This window comes from Schistosoma mansoni (assembly GCF_000237925.1).
Source record: "Schistosoma mansoni, WGS project CABG00000000 data, chromosome 3 unplaced supercontig 0077, strain Puerto Rico, whole genome shotgun sequence".
In the NCBI taxonomy this organism is placed as follows: domain Eukaryota; kingdom Metazoa; phylum Platyhelminthes; class Trematoda; order Strigeidida; family Schistosomatidae; genus Schistosoma; species Schistosoma mansoni.
In genome coordinates, this window is record NW_017386007.1 from 168,286 (window position 1) to 193,967 (window position 25,682).

Here is a 25,682-nt window from a genome sequence, read left to right on the forward strand (position 1 = left end):
TCAGCTCCTCTTTACCAGTGGACTTAATTACTGAATGAACATTGTCGAATTCCCAAAGGAATTCTTCTTTCCTAATACTACAATCGACGACAATACGTCGTGGACGTAATGACTTTAAAAGTCAAGCTTTTCAATAACCTTCATGAAATGGTTGTTTTTAATTTTTATGGGGAAGAGATTAGCTAAATTAGATGATTAAGGTGAACCGATCGCTGATCCATCATTTTATGAAAATGAACCTTCATTGTGTATCTGGGAATGCGATTCTATGAAACTAACCTGAGAGATTTGAAAATCTATCAGCTGTTAACACATGGTTGATTACTGAGACTAATCCTACATTGGTGAAAAAGTAAGTCACAGATTTTACTTTGAAAATGATAACAAAGACGTTTACGACGTTTCTATTAACGACCTAATAGTGTATCAAGAATCAGACGGGCCACTTTTGAAGTTTTATGGCTTGTAGAATTTAAACATATGTAAAACTGTGTGAAAAAGGAAGTCCTACATGTGCATGTATGAATGAACTAACCTATATAGAGGGGGCGGCCAGACCAAAACGTGGCACAAATCCATCAAGTCACTGACAAGTGGACTGAGCCATATTGGTAGGTGTAGACTACCTGGTTGGGATTCGCGAGATGATAGCAATCGATGGTTAGAAACCTTGAATGACATGGCTCAATATCGTATGCAATGGCGAAGGTGCATCCACTCTTTGTGTTCTACCAAATTCTAATCTTCTGAATTCTTCATGTACCTATCTTCTTCTTCTTTCCAAATTTATTGCACTGGATTATATATACTCCTTGAATAACATCTTCAAACCCTAATCTTTCTGATTACTGCTTATATACTCTTACTACTTCTACCACTATGAGATTTGAATCAACAAATGCATTTCTATGTTAATGTGGTATGGCAACTCGAACTGATGTACGTACGTACGTACGAAGTTCGACGTTGTGACTGATCGACTAACTGTATAGAAGGACTAGATGTATGACGTTACTTGAGACTTTGAAATGAGTAGGCTGAAATGCATAGTTAATAGTATATATGTATGTATTGTATATATGATAAAATACATAATTTAAGATAGATATGAAAATATTACAGCGGTAAATAATCGAACGAATATGAAACAAATATACATATATAGAGAGAGAGACGATGAATAATAAATAAGGAATCATAGAAGTATAAAAATGTTTTTTTGGGGGGGGATAATGGTTAACCCGAAAATTTCCAAATGCATACTAAATTATTATCGGTTACTGCAACTAAATATTGTCCATCATGACTAATATCAGTTGTATTGACAACAGGATTTTTAAAACCAGAAGTAATACTTTCTTTCATTTGATTATCTTCATCTTTTGCACCACCTATACTACATTCTGGCCATTCAAGGATCTACAATGAAAAAAAGGGAAAAGTAAGATAAAAAAAATATGGTAGATAGGTAGATATCAAGTAATTTGGATGATTAAAATATTAAAGATTTAATCAACATTTGGATTTCTTGTAGGTCCAAGAGTCTTAGGTGGACTCGCCGTGTCCACCGGCCCGGGTAGAGCGCCGGAGATTCGCTTTTCGTCCTCTTAATTATGTAAACAACACCCCCGCCACGAGAAGGCAGTGAGTAGGACTTCCCTGACAGAGGCTATATACGTGTGGCCATGTGAGAGCGTTTGAAGAGGGAGAGCGGACTCTCCCCACTCTCGGCCGTACCAGGACATTTGGGGGCTGTTGAAGTCATGTTTGAGTGTTACTATATATATATATATATATATATATATATATATATATATATATATATATATTGGACAGTATCATAATTCAAATGTATATTAACAGTGATAAGACTTCTGCTACTCTATAATGAGTATGTCAAAAGATAGTTATTTTTCACATCTCGTAAATGCCTGGTCCTACGTTGTAGCTGAATGACTGACTAATTACTCTATTCAAAGATTTCAGAATGATAATTACTAGATATTACAAAACCTAACAATCTAATTGATCTGATGCAAATCATAATTTAAATGGATCACATCAATAAAAGTTAATGTAAGATCCATGAACTTCTTAGCTATTCATTTTGTGAAATGGAGTCAAATGCTTTTTGCATCAGTTATTCAACGGTGCAACAAAACTTCACTAATGAATGGACTATTGTGGTGTGCTATTGATGTCGATGGATATAAGTAGTATACATCACTAATCGAAAGTGGAATGTCTGGCGGTAGAAGGTTGAGAAAATCGAAGAGAACGAGGACAGAGAATGATTGGTATGAAAACGAGGAAACAACAAAATCTGATTATTTATTTATTTATTTGAACGTATAAATATTGGTACAAGGGGGCACCAGATTATATATGCGCCACACACAGAATTGTCATTTCATTTAATTGTGTGAGGTCTATGATGCTGCCCGGGTGCCCATACCAAAGCAGGAACAAAATCTGAAACAAGTGATAGATATTTTGCAAATGAAATATTCCATGTATGGGTCTTAGATTTCACCAAGATATTATGTAATCTTGTATGGAATAATAAATTGCTGGTTCCCATTTGCGTTCTCGTTCACTATACTATGAATACAGATATGATGGAATGCGTAATATCCACTAGCATATAAAGAATGATGAAGACTAATATCAAAAGAACTTTCAAAAAGAGCTAAATCTAATTATAGAACATCGGTTGTGTTACATGAACAAATGAAGTATATATTAATTTAAAATGAGAATACAATGGAAAAAAATGTCAAGAGATATTAATAGATAACAAATAAATGATTAGAGTAAATAAAACAAAACGACTAAAACTATCCAAGAAGTTTAGGATCTAAACATTATGAATCAAAAGAGAAATAAGAAAAGTAGGGATATGAAGTAATTTCTTATATGCCCCTAATGCCCTGGTACGGCCGAGAGTGGGGAGAGTCCGCTCTCCCTATCCAAATGCTCTCACATGGTCACACGTATATAGCCTCTAACAGGGAAGTCCTACTCACTACCTTCTCGTGACATTACTGTTGTTTACGAAATTGAGAGGACGAAAAACGAATGTTCAGCACTTTAACCCGGTTGGTGGACACAAAAAGTCCACATAAGGGAGGTGGAAAACCCTGATTCCAAATCAATGGTACATATGGGCTGCAGTATCCTGAGGGAACGAATGGCGTATGAACCAATCGCTGGTCACCGGCTACCATGGGACTGCATCTCCTTAAGATGCTTCACTGCCTTATGGACTAGACCTTCAGGTCAAAGGCTCGGGGTGTGGCCCCCTAAGATAACTACCTGCTTTAGTTTAGGCACCTGGGCAGTATCACAGCCCTCACACAAATCAAATGAGATTTGTGCGGCGCATACATATATGGTACCCTCTTGTACCAATATTTATATGTATAAATAAATTTCTTATATTAATATTAATAAAGCAGGAGAAAGGGATATTTACCTTTACAGGTTTTGATTTAAATTTTCGATTTTCTGATTCATCAATTACTTGTTTTTGTAGATCATATAACCATATAGTTCCTTCATTATCACCACATATGACAGCATTTAAACCAGGTCTAGCAGTAACATTAATATAAATTTCTTCTGTAGTATGCCAACGTAATTGACCACGAATTTCAACATTGATTATCTTCTTATTAGATACACTACTACGTCTACGACGATTAATAACCTAAAAACAAAAGAAAGTTGGTGAGAAATTATCAATACACTATTTTACCTGTCCATAATTAATCACATAAATTTCACCTTCTTCAACACATTTTGTTACAATTAAATCATCGGATAATTGAGCCAGACCATCAAAACATGGTTCACGACGAGTTGGAACTTTCAATTCAAGTTCAGCTTCTCTGAAATATGAAGATATAAAAGAATTTAACTATTATAAATTACAATAGCAAATAGTGAATCAGTATGTCTATGTATAAAAGCAATGAAAAGGATGATATAGTTGTTCTGTTTGAAATTATTACTCATTCGATCAATTCACTTTCATGGCCTTGAGAAGAAACGTTCACTAATCGATATGACGAAAACTGACAAATGTCTTCTAGGTATGATATCATAGGAATTGGCTTTATTAAATAAACTGGCTAACAATTGATTGCTAGAGTAAAGTTACTACTCAGTACCTTTACACTACACTAGCTATATCCTAACAAACAACAGAATTTGAAGACTGTTCTGGTCTGGGTTCGAACATTGATTCATTCATTCAAACATGAAACGGGACACATAAACAGAAACTATTAATTATTATAGATTAGCAAATAACTGTTCAGAACGCAGTTAACAAATCAGCAGGAAATATGTTATTAGTACGTATTCAGTATATATGTGGTGTGTGCTAATTACGTAAACAAACATAAGCAGTACGTATAGCAGGAATTGAAAATGAAGTATATACCAGCGGAAGATTGAAATAAAGAGAAGAGGAAGGAAGATTAGAAGAATAATAAAGTATGTAAAGGATAACTCAAGGGAGATATACAGATGATGTATTTAATGTATGATATTCATATTTTAAAAAAGGCACTATGTAATATGGTTTTTCCCACCGATTCTTCGTTCACTACAGAACTACTAACACATTGATTCAAGACAACTATAAATAATCAGCTTAGTCATTAGACAAAAACAATACAAGTCACACATAATAGAAATCATGAGAAATGAAAGTTGATAATGGCACAGAATCTATACCGGAATAACACATGCTAACAATAAACAGCATAATTTAAAATCAAATGTCTTAATGAATTGTTAGCATTCGGTACTAGCGTAGTGAATGAGAACAAAAGTGGGGACAACCAAGATTTATTTAAATACAAAATTATAGTACATCTTAGTAAAATCTGAGAACCCTACAGTAAATACATCTTTTGAAAAATATCAATCAATTGTCTCAGACTTCATTGTTGTTTCATTTCCACACCAATCATTCTTTGTTCTTGTTCTCTTTTTGTTGGGGATGTCAGATCCCAGTTCACCTCTATTCAGTTCCAAATTTTTGCAAACAGTTATCTATCAAGCATCTCCGCTCCCCACCTGATCACCCACAATCAAACGATCAAGCAGAAAAATTTGTGGATACATTCAAAGGAGCCTTTATAAAGTCAAAAGTGGAAGGGATGCCAGTAGAAACACTTTGAAACTTCTTATGCGTCTACCGAACGACACCTAGCGATATGCTACCTGAGCAGAAGTCCCCAGCAGAGATCTCCATGGGAAGAAAATTGGGGACGATCCACAACCTGATGCTTCCGAAAACCATACAATCGCTATCACAGACCACGTCCCAGAAGCTGCCGACGTACAAGGTTGGGTGTCCGGCGTTCGCTCGAGGCTACAGATCAAATCATGGTCCCTGGGGCTGAAGCACGTGGGGTTAAAAAAGTAGACCAAGTTATGTGCGAGGTTGAGGTGGGAAAAGACAGGTGGACTAGACACCGAAACCAACCACGTAAGCGGTTAGCCCAGCGCACCCATCGATTGCAGAAAATCTTCCGCTGGACATCCTGTCAGATACCTTTAATCTGCCGGTAGTCACAACACAGGAGGAAGCACAACGACCAGTCGATCTACGATCCAGAAGGTAGTCACTACGCCAACTGCGACAGACAGTCAAGATGTGAGTGGACCCCAAGAATGTTCGCTATTAAAAAGGGGAGGTGTTAGGGATGTCAAAACCTCAGAACTCACTTGGTAAATGACTTATTTTTCTAATTTTATTTCGAAAATTTGAATTTCTTTCTTTCCGCACCAAAAGCGCTCCTTTCACCTTCAATTCTAATTTTCCACTTGGAAAAATCATAAACGCTATTGGTCCCTTGTATCTTTTAGTATGCTATTTTATAACGTTTCCCAACGACAGTTTTATGCTGTATATATACGTTTGGTTTCTTCCTGATGTGATTACTTGTGCTTCCGGCTGCTTATGGAGCACATTTTCCCCTACTTCGTCTTGGACTTCTCACTCTGGTTAGCGAGGCCTGGGACAACGGATTAGAATAGCATATCGTGTCACTGTGTCATTGATCTTCGTTCCGTTTACTAAGTAAGAAGAAATCGTAATTAGCATTCAAGCATATCACTTTTCTTCGATATTCATAACCTGCCACCAGATATTTCACTTCCGATTGACTATATACACACTATTTATATCTGTCAACATCAGTAGCACACACCACACTAGGAAATATATTTTTAGTGATAATACAAAACTAATTGAGGATATCATGGTTCAGAGAATTTTTTGGAAATAAATAGCGAATTAGAAAGAAATGGCATCTAAAACTGATCTTACTTTTCATCACTTAGTTTTTCTTTACGAAAATCTTTCAATGTCCATGAGAATATTCCATCTTCGCATCCAGCAACAAGGGCATCGTATTTTTTTAAAAATACAAGATTTAAAACAGGATTCAAATTAGCTCTAGGGCATACTAAACGCATAAGTAGTTGATGACGCGTTTTATATTCTGGTGCAGAAGGTATACCAATATCCCATACTAAAATGCAAGACTAAAGATAGAAAACAATCATTTTGTTACGCTTAATGAGAGATTAAACAGACGAATATATTTAAATCAGAAGGGGTTTTGTGGAGAATTTAGTATTTTCATAGTTGAAATCACGAGTCAACTGAAGATAGACCACCATGGAAAACCTGGAAGCACTGCTTGACGGCCGTTTCGTCCTATTATGGGACTCCTCAGCAGTGCGCATCCGCGATCCCATACTCGTGAGATTTGAACCCAGGAACTACCAGTCTCGCGTCAGAGCACTTAACCGATAGACCACTGAGCCGGCATCCAACGGTGTTGATGTCGAACTTCAACTAATCCACGATTTTGAGCAACCGTTCACCAATTGTCTTCAGTGGTGGTCCAGCTTCAATTGACTCATGATTTCAACTATGAAAATATACTTAATACAAAATGTTTTAACTGTTAAATGATAAGCAGCATAATATAGTCGAAAAAGGCAGAGTAGTTATTCATTTGAAATAAGCAACTGTTTGAAAGGAAAAATATAAAGTTGAACAGCAAAATTCCCCCTACGGTCAGTCAGTTACAACGTAGAACTTCGTACGTACGTACGTACGTACATCAGTTCGAGTTGCCATACGACATTAGCACAGAGATGAAGTTGTCGATTGAAATCCCTTAGTGGTAGAAGTAGTAAAAGTATAAGCATTATGTGAAAGATTAGGGTCTGAAGATGTTATTCAATGAGTATAATCCAGTGAAATAAATTTGGAAAGAGAAAAAAAGATGGAGACAACTCGGTACACAGACGAATTCAGTATTGAGGTATTGAAGTATCAAAAAGCTATGATGGGTAAGTGTTCTATATGAAATAATAACAGGAGGACAAACCACTAATTTAGATATTTGTATTGGTCGTTTGTATCTGTTTACTGATATTGAGGATTGAAATCAATCAGTCACAAATTCAATGAGAAAATTCAAATAACCAACATGAAAATGAACTAAACTCCACCTTATTGAACAAGCTAGTGATAATCTGAATTCAATGAATAACGAGATGGTGTTCGATATGAACGGTACCAGGTTCGAGTCCCGGAGTGAACATTAACATTGGGATGCAGGTATATCTAACTAATATGTCTCGAATAGAGGGAAACGAGGGTCCTAGATTCCACTGCTAGCCATCATCCATCTGTGTTTAAAAGTGAATGGAACCTAATGGGAATAATAGGGCAATCGGCACATGATGCATATTTGGTTAAAAAAAAAACTGATAAAACTGCAGTCCTAAACATCAAAAGTGAGATCCAAACATCCGACATATATGGGTAAGTAAATGTATTTTAGGAAATTACCTTAGAATCACCAGAAAATAAGATAGTAGGCTTTTCAGGATGAAATATCATACAAGCAACATCATCTTTATGGCCGCGCATTTCAGCATAGCATACTAATTGTTCAGGATGTAATAATCGAATTTCACGTAGTTTACCGGCGGCAGCCAACAGATTTGTTCTGTGCCCTGCAGCCATTTCAACAGTCGTCCATGCTAACGTGTAAAATTCCTAACAAAATACAAAAAATACATTTAATAACGTTATATAACAGAAATATCAAATAATGATGACTTTAACTAATGCATAACAGCATAATGTAAAGTTCAAATTACCAAAATGAAATTTAATTCCTCAAACATACATCAACAGATTGTATAGATCAAGGGAGCTTAAATAAAATGGACTAACTGAAATCAATGTAACCAAAATCAACAGTATGAGGTTAGAGAAACTGTTGGGTTTCATTGAAATTGATGAACCGATTTAAGTTAGACAACCATTGAAAAACATGGAAGCACTAGACGTCTATTTTGTTACATACGAGGACAAAGTGGCCGTCCAGTGCCTCCAGGTTTTCAATGGTGAGTCTAACTTAGATCGGTCGATGATTTGAATGGAATCCAATAGCTACTGATTTCATTGGAAGCCATCAGTGTGAATTGTCTTCTAACCTGCTAGTGAGTGTACCATCTAGTTGGGATAAAGAGCTTAATTTATTGAATAAATTATCGTTTGGGTCACTTGAATCTTTTGGACATTTTATAACATTTACTAGGCTGTTTATAATGTAAATCATACGAACAAAACAGAAAATTAGAGTGTACTCACTTCACCAAAGTGTTTGAAACGTTTCATTACACGACCTGATTTGCAATCAATAAGACAAACACATTCTCCACCGCATGTAGCTACAATAGTTGATGTTTCATTACTTGGATTATTAACACTTGGTTCGAATGCACATCGCCATACTTTAGTTTCGCAATCTAATGGGTCGTTGTCTCGTGCATGACACCGAATAAAATGTAGAGGATCATAGTCAACAATCTAGAAAATAGAAAATTTAGCATATATATATATATATATATATATATAGTGAAATATATAATGACAACAATAACAGAACAGTCAAAATGGTAGAGTATTAAGTTTAGGGAATCGCAATCACCAATTAACACTGATCAAGGATCTGAAATGTGGTGAATAATGGATGTGATGTTACTGTCATAAACAAATAGACAACAGATCAAGAAATATGTAATTCAATGCATGGTGACAACACTGTAGTTAGATGAACGATGGAATGTCATAAAATATGACAATAATAACAAGAAAAGTATGTACGAAACGATTTAGTTTTGAATAAGATTTACTAAGTATCCTGTTGTTCATGGCAGCAGAAAACTACAGCGGATTTTTCTATCCTTAAGGGTGCCCCCAAATGCCCTGATACGGTCGAGAGTGGAGAGAGTCCGGTCTCCCTCTCCGAATGCTCTTACATAGCCACGCGTATATATCCTCTGTCAGGGAAGACCTACTCACTGCCTTCTCTCACCACGGGTGTTATTTATGAAATTGAGAGGAAATAAAGCGAATGTCCGGCAATTTAACCGGGTTGGTGGACACGGTGAGTTCACCCAGGGGAGTTGGAAAACCCTGAGCCCAAACCAATGATGCACATGGGCTCCAATATCCTGAGGGAACAAGGGGTGTATGAACCAATCGTTGGTCATCGGCTACCATGGGATTGCATCTCCTCACAATGCTCCACTGCCTTGTGGATTAGACCTTTAGGTCAAAGGCTCCGGGTGTGGCCTCTTAAGAAAACCATCTGCTTCGATTTGGGCACCTGGGCAATATCACAGCCCACACATAAATCAAATGAGATTTGTGTGGCGCATATCTATCTGGTGCTTCCTTGTACCAATATTTATGTGTTCAAATAAAATAAAATAAAGGTTGTCCAATCATGTATATGTAATGTAGAACTCAATTCATTGTAAGTCTCAGACTAAATAGATAACAATAAAAAGGGGACACGCTTCTATGATAGAAAAAACCTTTAAATCGTTAGTTTAATTTCGCAAATAGAGAACATATCTAACTTAACATAATGAACTCATTTCCTATTGTGGTGTATGCTACTTATATCTGTCGATATAAGTAGTATGTGACATCAATCGGAAGTGATGAACCTGCCAGTAGAAGGTTAAGATAGAATCGGAGAATAGAAAGGAATTGTGAATTGGAAAAATCATACAGAATGTGAAGGACTGATGATGGAAATTTGCAAATGAAGTATTCAAAGTATGACTCATATATTTTATCGAGATATTTTGTAATTTTGTATGGAATAATAAATTGGTTGTCCCCACCTGTGTTTTCGTTCATTACATAATACTACGGTAGAGAAAGATCTATACTAAGGTTAAAGATATATAAATATATATAATTAGGAAAAATTTGTAACATACCTCTCCAAGTTGACTGAGACTTCGTTTACTTTCTGTTGTCGGTAGAACAACTGGAGTAAGATTAACAGACACTGATAGTGGAGAATGAGTAGGAGTTGGTTTTCTTTTAGGTTCTTGGGGCTTAGGTGACATGGCAGTACGTTTACGAGTGAGCGTTTGGGTAGTTGTTGGGGTTTCAGGCTCAATATTAACCACCGATGGTTCAGTGTGTATACGAGGAGTTTGAGGTCCAGTGATTCGTTTACGCTTTTTCTTTGTACCCTCTTCAGTGTCATTTGTAATGATCACAGGTTCTGCTGTCTGCTCATTTGCAGTCGAGTTTACAGATATATCCGGTTGAGATTTTAGCTTATTATTTTGCTCTATCACTTCATCTTCTTTTGCTACAGCAGCGACAGCTTCCGCAGCTGCAGTATCATGTTCAGAGAGGACGACTGAGGAATCTTTTAAAAGAGTTTCTGGTCTTTCGTTCTCTTCATCTTCTTGAGCTAAAACAGCAGCTAGTAGAGCTTCTTCTTTACCAGCCAAAGCTGCTGCAGTGTCAATGACACCATACGCACTAAATCGTTTATGCCTGTTAGAATCTCGCGTTGACATACGCATGGTAGGCGGGGGAGGAGCATGAGGTGGTGGGATAGTTACACTCTTCAACAACTTTTCGGTTTCTTTAGCCTCCGATTCAGCTACAGCAGCTCTAAAGTTTTTAAAAAATAGTTGAAATCATATACTAAGGTAAATCATTTCAAAGGATTTCAAATGATGATACACGTATAAAAGTATGTAAGCATAGCAATTCTATATTGGTTATTTAGTTGTATACAATGATGGAAGTAGTCGAAGAAACGGTAGTAGATGAAAAAAACTATTGAATAGTTGGATTTTGGTAGTTAAAACATAAGGATTTAAATCGATCAATGAGAATAGCCTATTCATAGGGAATAGTTTACTAATGATTGAATTATAATGCTTGATTGCTCATTGAATATGATGAGTTTAATTGAGTTACTAATTGACTGATGATTCTAGCTGAAAAAATTTAACTACATTATTTGGCTTAAATTGACATATACCGAACGTCATAGCACGGTTTCTTTTCTAATTCAAAAACCTCTTTCTAAGAAGTTACATTATTAAAGGGAAATAGGCTAAGATTCCTATCCAAAATGTCTTCAAAAGTTTAGCTACTAGATAATTTAAATCTTTGTTCGAAAAAACTGATGAACTAATCACTTAATTGTGAAAAGTAGTCTACTTCAGTAGTTTGATGAGACTGAACGATAAGTTTAGGCAAAAAAATCGAGTACTGGTAGGATAAGAACATACTTTTTCGCCAAACTTTGAGTAATTGCAGGACGACCACGTTTGGTTACAGAGCTTGGAGTGGTTGGTTTCGCTTGAGTAGCTACATTTGCAACTATATAAGCAGTACCTGAAGAACTTGTAGACGGTTTGATGATAAAATCGGACGCTTTCAATCGACGTTGTGTTATTGTAGGAATATCACCTGTGGATGTGACTGATCCACGATTGCTTTTTACTTCAGCAGAAATAGCGTTTGCAACACGACTGAGTAAACCTGGTCTTCGAGTCCCTGTTGGCTGTTTAGTTGGTAATTTCGTTATGACAGGAGCAGCTTTAACGGGAGTAGGAACAGAAGGTGCTGGGGGGTGAGGATGAATAGATTCAGGAAGAGAGGTGTTCTCTGTATCACTTTCATCATACATATCTGGAAACAAATGAAAACATAAGATAAATCAGAAATCTCACATAACGGCAGTATGAAACAATCATTAAGTTGTAGCGAACGAAGAACGTGTCACTAAAGCCCACACTATAACATTACAATACTACAGTCAAAGAGGAAAACAAAAGTAAATCATCAACATATGTCTTGGGATAGGTGTACGTTGATTCGAGTTGCGTACGGCATTAACCCTACTCAATAAGAAAATAACGAACTCAATTGTGATATAGTAGCGAACATAATAAGAAAGGTTAAACATTAAGAACATAGTTCGAAATGATAGCGTTGAAAGGTATGTACAAAGAAACATTGAAAGATAAATAATCTTAAATGTAATGGAGAGCTAAATATGAGAAATCTATATACTAAAAAGGACAGAAAAGTTTTAGAAACATAATTCCTTTTATTATACTGAAGAGAGTAAAGACAAAGTATTGTGCACCTAGGTTACCACTAATCTAGTTTTAAGGGAAAAATGTTAAGCTAAAAGTTGTAAACTATCGCCAACCGGTATTTTTATTTAATTTGTTAGCTTCATTTACATTTTTGCCAAACTATGGATGTTGTGAGTGTTCATAATAACTTCGGATCAAATCCATTTATGTAGATTATTATTAACCGATATTGTTATTATGATTTTGAAGATATTATAGGTTATAAACAGTTGCTAACAAGAAACTAATGACGCAAAAAAAGGTTTCATATTATTCTGTTTACATGTTTTCTCTTGCTCTCTCCCTAAAATAACATCCATTACACACAGGAAGATGAAAAATCTAAACCAATACAATGAATTTGGCACAATTTCATTCAATTTGCAAATCTAGCCGGAAATTCTGAATTTACTGATACAAGCTAAATCAACGCCCCCAAGTGCCCTGTTATGGCCGACAGTGGGGAGGGCCCGCCCACTCTCTTGAAATGCTCTCACACGGCCACGCGTATTGAGCTTCTACCAGGGAAGTCCTACTCACTGCCTTCTCGCACAACGGGTGTTGTTTACGAAATTGAGAGGACGAAAATCGAGTGTCCGGTGCTTCTACCGGATTGATGAATACGGTTAGTCCACATAGGGGAGTTGGAAAACCCTGATTCCAAATCAATCGTGCACATGGCCTTCAGTATCCTGAGGGAACAAATGGCGTATGAATCAATTTTCGCTCACTGGCTACCATGGGACTGCATCTCCTAACGATGCTCCACTGCCTTGTGGATCAGATATATATATATATATAGTTTAATTGTTAAATAACTAAACTATGTATAATCATATTCCTCTTATAAGCTTTATTTTGAAATATAGACTATTATTATTATCATATGATTTATCATTCTTAGGTTATTCCCAGTTCATTGATTACAGTCTCCCACAATCACAGCCGATTTTTGGCTAGATCTTGTGCAAATGTTATTTTCCACTTTGTGGTGTGATGTGGTCTGCATGACTTCGTATAAACCGAGTATGTTTGAAATATATGATTCATATCGCGGAGGCTGGGATTTGTGTTCTGTACCAAACAGATAGGGACTCTAAGTCGTTCTTTCAGATGTAAGTTTCATTTGTTGATAGAGTATCTAAATTTCGCAATCGTTTAAGTTAAGGACACAACATCGACAGATCTGCCCAGCCTTAAAATCACAAGTACGAGCTCAAACCAATACGGTTTTATTGGTTGATAACAGTAGGTAACTCAAATCATCGTATTGAAGATTTGGTTTTCCTCACACAATCCCTTAGTCTTATTGACTTATAACGTTCATACAATTTAAAACCATATTTAAATGAGCTTTGTACTGAAGGATAGGATTTGACTGACAAAAAAATTAAACAACGCTTACCTTCGTGATGATTTTTTAAGGCTCCATCGATTTGTGAATTGGCTTGAAGAGTAGTCAGATTAGTAGAACTAGCGGTTGTCCCTAATCCACCAACAGGTATTAATTCGCCGTCAGGCTGTCTAGCAGCAGTTCTCATTACTTCGTACACAACTGTTTTCCCATGACGTAAAGCTTGACCTACGACATTAATAAGTCGATTCGGAGGTTCATCCGGTAATAAAGTTAAGTTTGCTGCAGCAGCTAAAGCCTCACGCTCAGCAACAGATGCTTGAAACGCTTCTGTTGAAATTACTTTCTTTGGTTTTTTACGCATCGTTTGCAAATGTGACTTTTCTAAAGGCTCATTCATCTGATTTTCAGAATTTTTTTCAATATGATTATTTTCTTTACAGTAAGAGTCATCTTCCTCTTCTGTATCTAATTCACTATCACTGGCAGCACCTTCGTCATCACTAATATAAGTGTGCGTGAACTTATCCAATGTTTCATCTTCACATTCATCATCCAACATTTTTGGAGCCAGAAAATCTTCAGCAATTCTCCGAGCCTTTAAATTAAAAAAGAAAAATAAGCTGATAACGACTGTGTGAATAACAACCTGACAAGAACAAGTAAGTTGAAAAATACAACTCGATGTTAGTACTTACCAAAATATTCTTACAATGGGTAAATGGTTTAGGTATTTCCAAACTTCGATTGACAGCATGCAAAACAAGAGTTTCAATGACACAAATTGTATCTCGTTTAGGTAAGCCTTTTTTGTAAAATCCAGCAATATCATCCTCCCATTTTGAATAGATCTGAAACAATAGATGAGAAACAACTACATTTATTATCAAGTTTCACTAGACACTTTTGATTATATTATGATTACTCTTTATTATTTAAACACAAACAATGGTACAAAAAGGTACCAAATAGATATGCGCCACATATGTCATTCGACTTTTGTGAGGGCTGGAGTACTATCTAGTCTCCTAAACCGAAGCGGGTGGTTTTCTTAGGGGACCACACTCGGAGCTTTCGACCTAAAAATCTGATGCACAAGACAGTGGAACAACATCAGGAGATTCAGTCCAATGGTAGCCGATGACCAACGATTGATTCATACGCCATTTGTTCCTTCAGGATCCTGGGACCCTTGTGCACCATTGGTTTGGAATCATGGTTTTCCAACTCCCCTATGTGGACTTTCCGAGTCCACCGACTCGGTTAAAGCGCGGAACATCCGCTTTTTGTTCTCTCAATTTCGTAAACAACGCCTTCGCCGCGAGAAGGCATTGTTGATTACGCAATGAACAACAATAAGTACTTAAACACACAACTGATCTCAAGTATTTTATGTAATTTAGATCAAGCACCAACTAAAATTCACTTTATTGTTGTATAGTAGAAATTTTCATTGATACCAAACCTTTTATGAACCAGATATTGCCAGTTTTCACTTGGTTAATAATAACATACACGTCTTTTATCACCGTAATTTAAACTTCGCGCAAAACAATTGAAGTTACTACTTAATTTCGATTGGTCGAATGAAGATCGTCGGGATATTGTACTCTAATCATATCGTTTATGCACATTGACGAACAGACCTGAAGCAAAGTAGAATAGTTCATTAATTCTATCTGTTTTTCACTGGCTCTTCGGCTAACCGGATTTCATAATGCATAATATTTGCAAACAATAAATGCTTATAACTTGCGCCAAATTATAAATCCAAACAAAAATTTCTAATGGGCAGTAGGTTTAAGGTGATTAAATCTCGGCGGGACTATAATTTGTGGACGAACCAATCAAATTTAAGATAAAATGTCTTGGATCGTGGCGCCAAATTTACTCACCCATTTGACTAAATAGCGTTTTGGTATTTTAGTTTATGTCAGTTTGTGACGAAAATCCTAAATCTAATTCCTAACTCTAACCATCAACCGAAAATCCCAATCTTAATTCTTCACATTAGTTTATGACCCTCATTTAGCCCTAATTAGCGGATGGACGTTCTCAAAGTCACTTTAACGTCACTTAAAGGTCGTCCATAAACTGCAGTCTCATCGATTTGAGAATTCCAGTCCTATTAAATCTTTAAACTAACAAGTCCCTTTTATAAATTTCGATAGGACAATGAGATCTATGAAATCAGTTATTGCATAGCAAACAGATAAGCTACATTTCGACATGAGTAAACAGAATAAATATAAACCAAAAAAAGTAGTAGCAACAGTACACACCAAAGCTGATAAATCATTTTTTGCCGTTTGAGCTGTATTAATAGTAACTTCATTTGGTTCATCGACAAAATCTTTACCATTAATTGTTTTTAGATATGGACATAGATAGGCCAGTGATTGTGGAGAAAGTAGCTAAAGTATGGAGAGAGAGAAAAAAATGCCGAACTTTAATGTACTAATAATTAAGCACTGATAAAGGGAGAAGTCTATAGGTATTTGGTACATGAATACGATTGTAAAACGGAAATCAATTTTAATAAGTATATCAATAATATTTCTGTGGATTTAAGAATTTTCATAGTTGAAATCATGAGTCAATTGAAACTAGACCACCATCGAAAACCTGGAAGCACTGGACGGCCGTTTCGTTCTATTATGGGACTCATCAGCAGTGCGCATCCACGATCCCGCACTCGCGAGATTACAACCCAGGACCTAACAGTTTCGCGCCAGAGCATTCGACTGATAGACCACTGAGCCGAGTTAAGAATTAACCAATGAGGAGAACATAAGACAATTAACATTAAAATTATTTAAAATAATCTACAAATTAGAGAAAAACAAACCATACGAACTATGTTAGTTGTGTATCACCACCATTTATTTCTATCGCTTTTCCCTTGGCTACCATCTATTACTGCTCATGATTATTGAGTAGACTTTTTTTCAGTCTGTTTACGTTGCCCTTACCTCTTATCGTGTTCGAAGCCTGGTGGTATGAATTTCCAAGGATTTATCAGTTCAGTAAACGCTGCTAAAATTCATTGATTACTCTTATTCTTCTAGGCATAGTTACTCGTACATATCACTACAGTTTTTATGGTTGTATGTAATGTGTTAGCTCCATGTTTGAAAAAACCTTACTACTGGAGACGAAAATGAGCGGGATAAAGTAAGGTGTGAAATTATTAGGATCGATCTTTTACAAATCCTTCCTCATGTTATGAAAAGACGAAATCAGTGATGTTGGTTTTTAGGGAAAGTTACTGATGTCACATAGAACAGCTAGTAATGCAACTTCGCCCTCGGACCATGATTTTATTGCTTTTAGTCTTACTGTTCCGCAAGCACCTGTCTGATATAATGGAAACTAAAAGAACAGTTGTTTCGGACAATATAGCTCGAACGGGTCAATAAGACAAGTAAACCCGGTCACCAAGTCAAGGTAGCAGCTACGATTGATAGCCCTAAAATATACGAGCAATGCTCCGAAAATACTAGTAACCTACGAATATCCTCCACTCTTAATAGCCAAGTTAAATGAGTGCACGAAAACGATGAGTAAGTAATATGATATAAACTACATTTTCTAGTTAAAGAAAATTTCAGATAGCAAGAGGTAGTTTCAGCCGATTAAAAACCAGAGCGATTACTGTGAAATCCATCTGATGTTTGGTTGTGAGCGCAAAATAAGAAGCTCAGAGATATATTAAATTGTCACAAATTTTTTTGACGAATGATGACGAGCATTGTAACTATGATTACCTACAACCTATCGAGTTAAGTATAAACCATTAGAAATATGAAATTGACAAAAACAGCTATTGAATAAATTAAGTCATTTTATAAGAAACCAGTAAACACAAACTAAAAAAGAGGTTATACCTACAAGAGCGAGTTCAGGATCCAGATCCAATGTAACCAACCTCGGGAATTGTTCAACAAGTGGAGGTTCTATAGGAGCACCACGTTGCGTGGGTCGCAGTAAATTAGGATTTCCACTTAGATTTAATCGACGTAACTTCGGTAAATGCAAACATCGTGGGAAAGCATACAATGCATTTCCAGAGAGATTAAGTTCAACTAGGTTAACACACTGGTTAAGATGGGCAGGAACTATGCCTGTAAAACCACAATCGCTTAAACTATGGAGAGATAAGCAATAAAAAGGTAAAATGAATTAGAATACTGAGAAAACTCAAAAAATAACCACCATATAATAAAAAAATACTGTTACTTTAGTTTCTACACGAGTCTAATGGAAAGATACATATAAGTCGAAGGTTTAATTACACGTAAATAATATTGACAATCAATGAAGTTTAAGACATATTATCTTAGTTGGACCATTGGGCGATCAGTGCCCGATGATTTATCAGTCAGTTAGTCAGTCAGCGACAACATAGGACCATGCACATTTATGCATCGGTCCAAGTTGCCATACCTCGTTAGCACAACAAGATGAACACCGGATTCATAGAAATAGTTAATTTAGTGGTGGTAGTATATAAAAGAAAGGTTGTATATAAGGATATAGTATAGGAAGGAAGAGAGATATGAAGCAATTTTAATCTCAAGGTTTAAGGGAAGATAAAGAGTGTCTACACCTACGCTATTGTGATTGATTCTGAGCCATGTCACCCAGAGTCTCCAACCATTGGTTACGATAATCACGCGTACCCCAACCAAGTAGTCTCCATCTGTCAACATGACTCAGACTAGAAGTTAGTGACTTCAAGCACTGATGCCACGTTTTGGTTTGGCCGCCCCTAACTCTCTTTCAACCATCCCCTACACTGGTCAACATTGCGCGTCGTAGTAATCGGTGTTCAGGCATACGTAACACGTGGTCCAGCCATCTCAATGGATGAAGATTCATGACCTCATCAACTGATTTACCATCATTCCCTAACACCCTGTGTCTAACCTCACTATTACTTACTCGGTGATCCCAGCAGATGTGAGCAATATTTCTAAGACATCTGTGGTCAAATACTAGTAACTTATGAGTATCTTCTACTCTTAATGGCCATGTTTCACAGCCGTAAAGTAGAACAGAGCGAACTGATGCGCAGTATACTCGTCCCTTAATTGATAGACGGATATCTCGTCTTCGCCATAGGTGATGTAGGTTGCAAAAGCCAAACGAGCTTTTTGAATCCGTGCTGAGATTTCGTCAGACACCAACCCATTAGGGCTGATCAAACTTCCAAGATAAGTGAAGTTGTCCACGCGTTCGACTACTTCACTCCCTATTCTTAGTCCAGGTGTTGACGCAGGCCAGTCCTGGAGTAACAATTTACATTTGGATGGAGAGAAACGCATCCCAAACATCCTGGCATTATTACTCAGTTCTAACAGAAAACTCTGCATTTTGTCAGCGTGTTCACCAAACAGGACTATGTCATCTGCGTATTCTAAATCGATAAGTGGACCTCCTAGTGGGAGATCAATTCCTGAAAATTCAGTCGACGAGAGTGTTATTTCCAGCAATAGGTCTATAATGAAGTTAAACAAAAATGGGGATAGTGGACAGTCTTGTCGGACACCACTTGAGGTTGTGAAACCAGATGACAGTTCGCCATAAACTCTTACTCGACTGGTAGTGTTCGAGTAAAGAGCCTTCACAAGGTTTATGTACTTCTGAGGTACACCTTTTAATGACAGACACCGCCACAGAACCTCTCGGTCTACAGAGTCAAATGCTGCTTTTAAGTCAAGAAAAACTTAGCTTTTATGAATTGAACTAGTCATTTTTATATGGAAAGCTGGCTTATTCCATAGGTATCCAGGTTTGAACTACACTCTAAGTATGAGGCCTGATGATACTACCAAGTTGTTTAAACGAAGTAGACTTTGAAACTTGGACTTAGTAGCTGAAAGTTGAAAGCCCGAACGACCAAGTCACTGTTCTATAAAACTGCAAGAGACCACCATGAGAAAACGCTCATGTAGAATCTTGATTATGTTGAAGACAATAGATCTGGACATGAGTGTATAATAATAAAAAACTTCATACTAGATCAAAGCAGCTATCAGGTGAGCTTCTTGGTTTTCAAAGGTTGTCTAACTAAAATCTATCCCTGATATAAAACTGCATTCAAATTAGTCTAGTAATTAGAATTCTAAGAAGGGAACAAAATAGCTGTTTAGTATCTTTGCTTTTCTATACTTAGTTTATAAGTGTTAAGATAATTCTCCAAGAAATTTATTTTAAAATAACAAAGAGGACTACTTTTGATCACTAAACAACAGATATAGTACTTAGTATTGTTTGTTTGGATCTTGATGTTTTTAGGACTGCAACTAGTCAGTCTCTAATTGGCATATGTGCATACTGTGCGTATTGCCTCGATATAGCCTAAATTCACAAGCATGGTAAGCAAAGATAGATAGTGGCTAGCAGTGGAATCCAGGACACGCGTTTCGTCCTATTTGGGACTCGTCAGCTGGATGTACCTGCGTCCTGGATTCAAATGCTAGCAACTATCCGTCTTTGCTTAGCAGATATAGTAGTTTAATCGACACATTAGTAGACTAAAATTATACGAAAATCAGAAAAAGAACATACACCCACGTACTTTAGAATTCTAACCTTCTTCAGTGAATCAGTTCCAGTAGAAATAAATATAGTAATATCATCAACAACGTTATTGCACTCTTGACAAGTTAGAATAAGAGATTCACATTTAGCTATATGGAAAAATGAAAACAAATTAGTACAAAACCCATAAATTCTAGTGGATTTATAAAATCTAAGGGCGCGAATATAAATGAGTATTTTAAAGTGATCGACCTATTGTGGATCAAGTTTTATAACATTTCTGAAAGAGTAAAGTATGATGGATTACGATCAATATATCTTCGGTAGTAGTAGGTATATTCTTCATCTTCGTTTATATAATACATATCAAATACGTGATTGGTAATTTCATTATTCTATTTTCGTAGTCGAAACTACAAACTAGTCATAGCTAAACCATTACTGAAAACCCAGAGGCAGTGAATGGAGATAGGAAATGTATGCTTTTGAACTCCAAGTCACAAGTCTAGGATTTAAGCATTCGAGAGCGAGATCGTAGGCCCCAGCTTTGGATCCCGATAAGCGTGAAGTACTGATTAGGACTTCCATACTACAAAAACTGTCCAGTGCTATCAATTTTCCAGCGGAGGGTTAGCTGATATGATTTCCCGATATAAACTATGGAAATTCTACAATCACTACAACCCCTTCTCATACTTCCGCTTTTCTGTTGTGTTGAGTAGATGCCTTAAAAATATTGCTCACATCTGCTGGGATCACCGAGTAAGTAATAGTGAGGTTAGACACAGGGTGTTAGGGAATGATGGTAAATCAGGTGATGAGGTCATGAGTCTTCATCCATTGAGATGGCTGGACCACGTGTTACGTATGCCTGAACACCGATTACTACGACGCGCAATGTTGACCAGTGTAGGGGATGGTTGAAAGAGAGTTAGGGGCGGCCAAACCAAAACGTGGCATCAGTGCTTGAAGTCACTAACTTCTAGTCTGAGTCATGTTGACAGATGGAGACTACTTAGTTGGGGTACGCGTGATTATCGTAACCAATGGTTGGAGACTCTGGGTGACATGGCTCAGAATCAATCACAATGGCGTAGGTGTAGACACTCTTTATCTTCCCTTAAACCTTGAGATTAAAATTGCTTCATATCTCTCTTCCTTCCTATACTATATCCTTATATACAACCTTTCTTTTATATACTACCACCACTAAATTAACTATTTCTATGAATCCGGTGTTCATCTTGTTGTGCTAACGAGGTATGGCAACTTGGACCGATGCATAAATGTGCCTGGTCTTACGTTGTAGCTGACTGACTGAGTAGATTTTAAGTAGTTTCAATTAACGAACTCAATATTTTTGTATTATCTGAGATAACGGATTCGAATTTGGAAAATACCTAAATCTAACACTAGATTGCTTTCAGTCACATTTAAAACAAGTAGTAGACAATGTAAGTAAACTAACAAGTAGTAACTTATTTTTCACGACATAATAACGTACATGAAAGAGCATCTGTATCACTGTCTTCGAGGCTTATATCACAACCAGAATCTGGAGAATCACTACCATCAAGAGGATTGGATAAAAGTTGTTCTGCTGCTGAAAGATCGAGTTCAAGAAGTTGGTCTGAGCAATAGAATCGGTAGCCACCACCACCGACTGGTCTAAAACCAAGAAGAATTTGAAAATTATAATGCCATAAAAAGGTAAGACAATTGCATCATGGGTCCAAAACTAATCGGAAACTCTTACATTTTATCTGATGTTGGAGTATGTGTAAATAAACATCCAGAATTTCTCACCACTTTCTTTGCTAATTCAGCAAGTTCTCGTCTATGAGTAAGGAGGCTTGGTAAACCCGAAGCCAAGTAAGAAGCAGCTTCATTACAAGCAACCTCATACGGAGTTAGTACAGGTACAGGTGTAGACCGTGGTAGTCCTGCTACATTTGGTGGTTGGATGCCTCCAGGTAGACGCCCATACAGTGCAGCTGCTTCACGAACACTATCCAGCCGGAGTTCATTGGACACAAGGGATTGAATTTGACTAATATGGTCAATGGACGAATTACCAGAGTGATAATCTGAGAATCCCAAATTCTGTGCTGACAACTGTCGAGCTTGATCCCAGCAAGCACGTTCGATATTTGTGCAATCAGCTTTCGGTTTGATTTGGAGTTGTGGCATATCTGATAAAACATCAACTGCGGCAACGCGAATGGCTTCCTCTTCGTTAGGCAAAAGCTAAAATGCAAAAACTTATTTTTATCTTCTGAAGCACGCTATTTCTTCAAAAACAGGCATGATAGAATGAATTCTATAAATAAAAATCTTGTACAAGAATACGGACTTATTGTATTGCTCGTTCATCAGTAGAGATCAGATTGTGAACCGAGGCTCAAAATCAAATACATGGAATGAGTTGCATTAACTAGAAAAAAACAAGTATAATTCAGTTGGGGAGTGTAATCCGTAGAAATGATCCAGATTAAGGTTCCAACAATTCAGCTCAATCCTTTCCTCAATAAAACGTTCTTCACTGATATCTAGGTCATGTGTCTCCAAGATATGTTTGATTTTCTCGGAACTGAGACCTTACAGAATACTTTGAGACCATCACTCAAATTTAACAACCGTTAAAAAACTTTATTAACTTGGAATAAGCAATAATTACTATCGGTATTTACGTAACAACTTCAGTGGAGATCGCTGTTTTCGGTAACGAGTAAAAATTGGATAAGAATGAACTACGTTGTGTAGTTCAGTCTTATATCCTTCCGACTAAAAATTGGTCAATAAAGCAAATTTGAACAAGCCAACATATAGCATAGTTCTAAAGAATATTTGTTTGTAAATTACAATATCGCATCTGCTACGTCAATGTTTGGAACTTTTCCAAATGAAGAAAAAGTCACCTATACGAGAATATCAAAATCAAATAAAAATGGGGAAGGTAAATAATGCTAAAGAATGTCACTTGACGCAGCCCATTTGGGTGACAGTTCGCTAAAAGCTTTAATTCGACTAATAGTGTTTGATTACATGTTGATCCTTTATTCCTCCAAAGTACACCTTGTCAGTCACAGAGTGAACGACCTTTCACTACAGCTTGCACAAATGAATATCGAAGAAATGTTTTGTGAGGGGTGCATCATAGCGAGAATGAATATTTGATGAATAATTCATTACTAGGAATGAGTTTTATGATTGACTGATAAAAGATGAACGAACTGAGAAAAAACAAGAGCCATTTACTATGGCATTGTACGTAGATGATGTTAATTATGACAAGTCAGAATATATTCATAAAACAAATGTGAATAGGCAATAAATTAACTAATACATTCACATTTAAGTACTTACTTTGTATGCCGAATCACGTTTGGCAATAGGAAGGTTAGATAAGTATTGAACACTAGGATGACATACAAAAGATGAATTTAAACAGTGATAAAATAACGTATACAGAAAGAGTATTTGACTATGAAACAATAACATGACTTTGTAGTATATAAAATAAAAGGTTATTATAAGAAACTGCACCCAAATTCCTTGGTATAGCCGAGAGTGGGGAGAGTCCGCTCTCCCTCTCCAAATGCTCTCACATGGCCACGCGTATATAGCCTCTGACAGGGAAGTCCTAATCACTGCCTTCTTGCACAACGGGTGTTGTTTACGAAATGGAGAGGACGAAAAGCGAATGTCCGGCGCTTTAACCCGGTTGGTGGAAACAGAATGACCACCTGGAGGACTTGGAAAACCCTGATTCCAAACTAATGGTGCACACGGGCTCCAGTATCCTGAAGGAACAAATGACGTATGCATCAATAGTTGGTCACCGGCTACCGTGAGACTGCATTTCCTGACGTTATTCCACTGCCGTGTGGGTTAGACCTTTAGGTCAAAGACTCCAGGTGTGGCCCCTTAAAAGAACCACCTGCTCCAGTCTGGGAACCCAAGCAGTATCCCAGCCCTCACAAAAGTCGACTGATTTATGTGGCGCATATCTATTTGGTGCCTCCTTGTAGTAATGTTTATATGTTTAAATAAAATAATAAATAAGTCGGTTTCCGAAAAAGAAACATATGAAATGAAATTCGAGGATGCAGCTGATAGATTGGAAACCCAGTATTTTAACCAAAAATTCATCGCTACAATAGCTATAAACACCAGTACACAATGTTAAAACTACTAAAAACCTAGATTTCTATAATGGAAGACACTGACAATTTTAGCGCTCACTTACGTGTTATCATTAGTCATTACCCTCGGTTTATTCGACTGAAGCGTATTTACTCCTGAGCCTTGAAGATTTGAAGTTAGAAGTGGGTTATCTGAATTAGAATTCTCATGAATAGAAGTTATAGAACTAGCTGTTGATACTGCTGTATTTGATTGTGGAATAGCAGAAAGACCACGAGATTCCAACATAGCTAATTGAGAACTAGCTACACGACCTCCAACTGCTACAGTTTGAGGTGTAGTACGTGGGGGTTGAGGTATAGGAAGAGAGACTTTTGGTTTTGACATATTTGTTTGATTTGCTTGACGTTGAGTATTCATATTTTGTTTTGCTTGAGCTTGTTGTTGTTGTGCTTGTTGTGCCTGCTGTTGTAATTGTTGATTTTGTTGTCTTCTCTCTGTATTTAAGAGGGTCTGTGAACGTTCAACTGTTTCTTTAGCAAGATGATACAGATCTCGTTTATGAAAAAGTAAACCAGGTTGAAATCGGCAAATCTGAGCAGCAGCTTCATTTAAGGCCAGCTAATATTTTGAAACAAAAAATATATAAATATTCCTGAGTGAATAAATCATCCGAGGATAATGTGATCACATTACAGTACCTTTTCTTAAGAAATGACATAGGTTAATCTATACAATACAACTAGTTATGCGAGGTGTGTATACTAATGTAAGGTTACAGGCAGTAAACCTAAATATAAATTATCAAAAAGATACTATTTAGGCTTGAACTTTAAAAGAAGTCTAGTATAAGCAAGTAGTACTTTAATCATCAATATAACTCAGAACACAGCACAAACCAATTAATTAAAATCAGAAAGAGGTTTTGTGAAGATTGTAGTAATTTAATAGTTGAATTCATGAGTCGATTAAAACTAGACCACCTTGGAAAACCTGAGAGGACTGGACAGCACTAGGACGAAATGGTCGTTCAGTGCTTTCAGGTTTTCCAATTAATAGTCGTAACAAATAAATCTCCATAAGTCATACTACATTCTTTATCCATTAGATAGCT

The 25,682-nt window shown here is 36.7% G+C and overlaps 1 protein-coding gene across 2 annotated transcripts in view; it reads right to left on the bottom strand.

Annotated features, from left to right (window-relative positions):
- Positions 1–1,044: 1,044 nt before the first annotated feature.
- The window catches only part of Smp_160000.1 (hypothetical protein), a gene marked incomplete at its 3' end in the record, with an annotated part of 31,552 nt that continues 6,914 nt past the window's right edge, over positions 1,045–25,682 (bottom strand). The window contains 19 exon segments of one of the 2 annotated variants that reach the window (XM_018791366.1): positions 1,045–1,419; positions 3,476–3,709; positions 3,758–3,890; positions 6,347–6,564; positions 7,889–8,098; positions 8,699–8,917; positions 10,345–11,038; positions 11,668–12,070; positions 13,928–14,474; positions 14,575–14,727; positions 16,159–16,290; positions 17,768–17,977; positions 17,982–18,023; positions 20,474–20,571; positions 21,927–22,090; positions 22,179–22,669; positions 23,789–23,840; positions 24,672–24,999; positions 25,090–25,189. In XM_018791366.1, the coding sequence (XP_018645427.1) occupies positions 1,237–1,419; positions 3,476–3,709; positions 3,758–3,890; positions 6,347–6,564; positions 7,889–8,098; positions 8,699–8,917; positions 10,345–11,038; positions 11,668–12,070; positions 13,928–14,474; positions 14,575–14,727; positions 16,159–16,290; positions 17,768–17,977; positions 17,982–18,023; positions 20,474–20,571; positions 21,927–22,090; positions 22,179–22,669; positions 23,789–23,840; positions 24,672–24,999; positions 25,090–25,189 (4,611 nt within the window). 2 annotated transcript variants of the gene reach the window in all.